This window comes from Salvia hispanica, chromosome 6, assembly GCF_023119035.1.
Source record: "Salvia hispanica cultivar TCC Black 2014 chromosome 6, UniMelb_Shisp_WGS_1.0, whole genome shotgun sequence".
NCBI classification, from domain to species: domain Eukaryota; kingdom Viridiplantae; phylum Streptophyta; class Magnoliopsida; order Lamiales; family Lamiaceae; genus Salvia; species Salvia hispanica.
Genome location: NC_062970.1, coordinates 1498254 through 1504253, shown reverse-complemented (window position 1 = coordinate 1504253; position 6000 = coordinate 1498254). Strand labels below are relative to the sequence as shown.

The following is a 6000-nucleotide window of genomic DNA, read 5'->3' as shown; positions in this document are numbered from 1 at the left end:
TTCCCAAAATGGTGAGGCATAGTTTGGTTTATAAATTATTTAAAATGCTAGTCTACTAGTATGCCCCTTCAATTCAATTCAATTTAATTGATTTCAAAGTTCTTGTCTACATTGTTGACCACATTTAATGCTGTTGTCTTTTCTCAATTTCAATATGTAAAGTTGGGAATTGGGTGTTTTTTTTTTGTTTTTTATCAACTAGTCCTCTTTCTCAATAACTAACACTTTCACAATAATAATAATACTCCTGCTTACTATAAATAAGTGGATTATATTAATATCCAAGTTTTATGTAGTACTACTACCCAATCTCATTCATCCATTTGATTACTCCATAAATCTTATGATTCAATTTATTTCGCACTTAAGTTGTTGGAAGCTAATTATAGTGTTGTTAGTATATATTCTTGATTCAATTTTATAATATAAGGAAAAATAAATGCATGTCAACATAAAAACAACTTATATTACATAGTACTATTAAACTACATAGGAGTTTCAGAACTTTATATCTCAAATGAAAATAATGCAATTAGTAAGAAATAAAATCAAATAATCAACATACGAGTTTTTGGTTCGACCGGGTTCAAAATGCAAACGAGGGGAGAGATATGTGAGAATGTCGCAAGGTTGATAACACCAATTCTTTTTCAGAGAGCGTTCTAGAAATTAAACAAGGAAATTTAATTCTTATGATAGAATAATATTTCCATTATGAACTGTAATTGAAAAGTTCATACTATTATTTTGAAATTTGACTATTTCGGAATGATCAACCTCAAATTGGTCTGCATATAAGTAATAGTATCAGACTATCAGTCAAGATAGGCAACATATATAAACATAATAAAACTTTATCTATGTGCAAATACATACAAAACAAAGATTATGAATTTAAATAACATAAATAAAATACTAAACTGAACCACTAGCCGCATAAATTTGGCTGTTTTAATTTGCTAATTATCTGAAAAGTGAAACCTGAATGATTGTTCTAATTTAACATCGGTACAATAGAAATACTAGTCAAATCTAATTATTACTTAACCCGTAATTATTTGACATTAGTTACTGCGCAGTCTTTTAAATGAAGTACATATATAAACGTCAAATTCAGTTTATAAGAATCGTAAACGGTTTTGATCAATTATAGAAATAAAATGATTATATTTTATATTTATTTGTTAATCTACATGTGAACGCCTTTAAAAAGTTAAAAGTAAACAAAAACAAAGGAATTGTCACACAAATTTCACAGCGTTCTTAGCTTGTGATTTCTAGAAGAATTGATGGGACAATGCCAGCAAGTCTAAATTGTTTTAAGTGTATTTTAGTTATATTAATAGATAAAAAAACGTTTTTAAAAATAGAAATAGATTAATTTTAGCTGATGGAATAAAATATTAAAAGGGAACTATTATTGGAAACAGGAGGAGTATTGAGTTAAAAATGTAATTAATGTTTTGATAAGGAGAGAAAGAGAAATCATATTCTAAATAAAAAAAAATATCTTGATTGAGATAAACTAAAAAACATATTGACATCTTGAATACGATAGATAAAATAGTAAGTGGAGTACTCCCTCTCTCATTTTAGAAGTCCTAATAACTTTTCTATACTTATTTTATAAAAATAATAATAAATACTGGTAAAGTAAGAGAGAGAATAATGTTGATAAAAATATAAAATCTCGAACTTAAAACTTCAGATTCTAAATTTCTTTATAAAAAAAATTACAAAATCGTAAAATACTATAGGTGATATACATGGGAGACATTGGAAAAGCAATGATTTTAATTAGATCAAAATTGGTAGGAGGAGAAAATTAAATGGTGACACAAAGTGGTCCATGAATTTTAACAAGGTGATGATGCAATGAAAGATGAATGGTCTAAATTGTAAACTGTCAATTCGGTTGGTCATCAACCGCTCTTTTCACACCTTCTCGGAAACCAGACTCGTCAAATTCATCTCCCTACATAAAAACAATATGCGGTGTACAAAATCAATCAACTTAACATTTCAATAATCATCAAATTCATTTAACTTATTATAATATTAGCATGTCACAAAATTAGATTCATTTCCGGGAAACTTCGTAAAGCATATCATATTCATGTTGTTCTAATTATTACAAAATCTTAAACGAATCAAAGAAAACCTAAAACAAAGACTATATATTCTAAATTTTGAGCTTAAAATTTCAAGTCCAACTTTTTTTATAGTATGTTTTTTTTAATTGTGACTACGATGGTTTTTGTAGAACGATCAACACAAAACAACGAAAAATTGAAAATTTTACATGAATAAAAAAAGATTTTGGTAAATATTTGACATATGTAGAGTGAGTAAGGGCATAAAAATCCTTACAAAGCCTATTTTTTCAACCTTTTTTATATAGAATCTTTAAATTTATTCTATTTTATGTAAATTATTGATAAAAGTCTATCAAAGATCTGAACCTTTAAATGATACTCAAGTCTATCAAAGCTCTAAAACTTTAAATGATACTCCCTCCGTTTCGCAATAATCGAGTCATTTCATTTTCTGCACTCGTTTTGAAAAAATGATACTAATAAATAGTTAGAGTGGAGAAATAACATTATTCTCTCATTTACTTTACTTTTTTTCCACTCTAACTATTTATTACTATCATTTTTTCTAAAACGAGTGCAGAAAATGAAATTACTCAACTATCGCGGAAACGGAGGAAGTACTATATTCTAAAATAAAATAAATACCTTTTTCTTCTATTTTATGGTAACTAGTGGTTACATGCATATTTTTGAGTAACCAAATCCATTTTGAATATTGCTTCTAATTAAAAATTACATTTTGAGAACTATAAATATAAGATGAAATGAGAAAGCATGCATGCAGCCATGAAATTTTACCTGAATTTTGAGTCTGATGATGACAACATGAACTGAAACAGAATCCAACATCCTCGTATTCGATTCCACCGAGGTCAAACTCACACCACTTTGCCCTCTCAAGAACTCAATCACCCTAGATACCAAATCTAGCAAGTTAGATTCTCCTCTCACCCTCACTCTCAAGTCCAAGAATCTTGCTTCCGACGTCGAAGAAGAAGAAGATGAAGACGGAGAGATCTCCACACTAACCCTTTCTCCATTTCCAATTTCATCCCCTCCACTTTCCGATTTCTTCACCGAACCAATCCGCGATTCAAGAATCTGATTCTGCTCCGCCAGCTCCGCCACCCGGGATTTCAACGAGCTCATATACTCGACCGTGCTGCTCAGCACCGACGCCTTGTCCTTCTGCAACATCGTTTTGAGTATCACAAAAAGACATCATGAGTGATAATATGTGTGACATTTCTTTTGTGCAGCGGATTTAAGAAAATGATATTTATTGAGTTAAACGAGAAAGAATCAATCAGGAAGATAATAATGTGTTGCATTTCTTTTGTGTATGAGATTTAAGAATACGATATTTATTGAATTAAACGGAGAAATAATGAAGATATTTTTAAAATTTACCTTATAGTGGGACGAAGGGAGAGTAATACTTTATTTATTTTTAAAACTGATGAGAATGAAGCGAATTTGACTAAATTTCATGATTTAAATGACTATTAGTATTACCTTGGTTCCGGGAGGGAGGAAGGATCTGAGGATCTGGAAGCTCTCGTTGAGCTTCTCGCGGCGCTTCCTCTCGGAGATCATGTGGTGCAGTTGCGTGGCGGTGGGGAGGGACTGATCATGCCGGATTCTGTGGTGGTTTAGGTTATTGAAGAACATCATGGCTCTTTTGAACCTGCTCGGCGCCGGCGCGGCGCTCCGCCGCCGCGCCGGCGAGTTCGGCTGGTAGGCTCTGAATGCGGTGGAGATGTTTGGCGTTGTGGGAGGGCGGTGGGAGGAGGTGGAGGTGGAGGGAGAAGAGAGAACGGCTAGAATGGCGTTGGTCATGGCGGCGTCTTCGCACTCGATGGAGGGGAAATGGGCGTGTCGGAACTGGTTGAGCATCTGTCTGGTTTGGTCGTGGGTGGCATCGGTGGCGGTGGTGGTGGTGGTTGGTGGCTCTCTGATGAGGGTTTCTTGAGGAAGGAAAGGCGGGGGCGGGGCGGTGGTGGTGGTGGGGATGGGGATGTTGAAGAGTAGTGGCGGGTACTCCGGGCTGTTGTCGACTGAGACCGAGAGAAGAGACGAAGACGAAGACGAAGGTGGTTGGTTCGGGAAATGTGTTTGGAGTATGTTCTTCATCTCCGCTTCTATGTCTACCTGAAAATAAATGTGTTTTTGCCTAAGCAAATGTATATAAATATCGGTGTAGAGAGAGAACTGAACTGCATGCATTTATCACAAATTGATTTTAGTTTATCATTTTATGAGAGCAAGTTGCAAGAATGGAATTTAATAGGCCCCAAAATATATCTGGTCAGTAGAAAACGACTGACCAAACAGTATATCTGAGCTTCAAATTGATCTGAAGGGTTTAAGGGATGGTGTTGACGAATTTGATTTACCTGATTGTGATTATCCAACATTCCGAGCTCGAGTTCTCCGGTGGCGCAGCCCATGAGCACAACCGTCTATTCATCATAGCATACACATGTATGTATATATGTTCAGAATGATGTCATGTAAACAATGCCACAAGTTAGAGAATCGAATGAAGAAGAAGAAGAAGAACGAACCTTAATTCCTGCCTCCTGAGATCACCAAAGGAAAAGAAAATCATACATAGTTAGCACATAATCATCTCTTGAAAACATTTTCCTTAATTTTATGAAGAAATTAAAACACTAACTTGGTAAAATTGAAGCTGGAAATCACTCGAAATTAGGCTTTGAAATTCATGCAATTCCAACTTCATGAATGGATTATTGCTCGCAAAAGCAATCCCCGGTATTAGCCTAATAAAAAAATTTTCAAATGTGTCTCATTAGTGAAAAAAAATTCTAGAAAACAGAACTCGTGAGGTCGGATAATTAAATACCCGGCATCGACATAGGTGGATGCTTCCCGATATACATCGAAAAGGCGCCTAACAAAGCTTCCATGAGATGTGGTTTGCTGGTTTCTTCCTTCATGGTAGATTCCATCCAACCCTTTCAAACAACTGTTCATAAATTCATAAATACATTAAGGTTTAATCATGCATGAGAGAGAGAGAGAGAGAGAGGAGAGAGAAAGATGACTAACTTGTAAGGTGGAGAAAAATAAGCCCTAAGGCAGATGTAAACACATCCCAGAGCTTGCATAATTTGCTCGAGGAGGGCAGCGCGGTCGCCCTCTTCGAGTAGAAATATGGAGTCCATCAACGACTGCTTCTGGCGGTGCCGAAGATCTTGTGCTTACACATGGAAGTCATCTAGATGCACCATGTCCATCTATATATGTATATATGTATGTATGTTATGTGTATCCATCCATGCAGACACTAATGGAGGGAAGATTTGAAAAGTATGTTTGATGGATGGGGTTGGTGGTGGTGAGATGGTTTTTAAAGTTGAAATTTAAAATAGAGACTAATATAATTGAGAAGGGGGGCCATTTAGTTAATTAATCAAATGAAATTCAATTCAGGTCAGGTGTGAAGAGATTTAGTGAGATAAGTTTGTGGTTATTAATTCAGCAAGTGAAAGGAAGCTGAGAATGAAAAGTATTTTAGTGGGGATTGATTTTGGAGTGAGGCAAGGAAAGGGGAAGGAAGAAAAGTATTAGTCAAAAGTCCATTTTTTTGAATTGTTTCAATGTAGGAAGCCACAATGGTCCTTATTCCTTATTTTATTTTATTTATTTATTTGAGATACTTTGTAAGTTATTGAAAATTGACTCTATTAGAGAGTTACAAGTACAACCCATGGTGTGTGTTTTTCTTGGTTGTGGCCATAGTTTTTCTTTGTGATTTGTAGATGATTTTGAAGTGTGGATGAATTAATCTAAGAATTTAATTTAATTTATATTTTAGTACTAATTATCGATTCTTAGTTCACACCAGAGTAATTGTTGATTGGCTGGGAATTCACCT

General features: G+C 34.4%; 1 protein-coding gene across 1 annotated transcript; it reads right to left on the bottom strand.

Moving 5' to 3' along the window:
* Window positions 1-1776: 1776 nt before the first annotated feature.
* On the bottom strand, window positions 1777-5442 carry LOC125192301 (putative transcription factor bHLH041). The gene is made up of 8 exons (XM_048089838.1): window positions 5172-5442; window positions 4966-5088; window positions 4777-4882; window positions 4664-4678; window positions 4493-4558; window positions 3612-4247; window positions 2895-3284; window positions 1777-1975 (listed from the first exon to the last, which is right to left on the bottom strand). Exons 1-8 carry the CDS (start codon window positions 5285-5287, stop codon window positions 1907-1909), a joined length of 1521 nt encoding a protein of 506 aa, XP_047945795.1. The 5' UTR covers window positions 5288-5442; the 3' UTR covers window positions 1777-1906.
* Window positions 5443-6000: the final 558 nt, after the last annotated feature.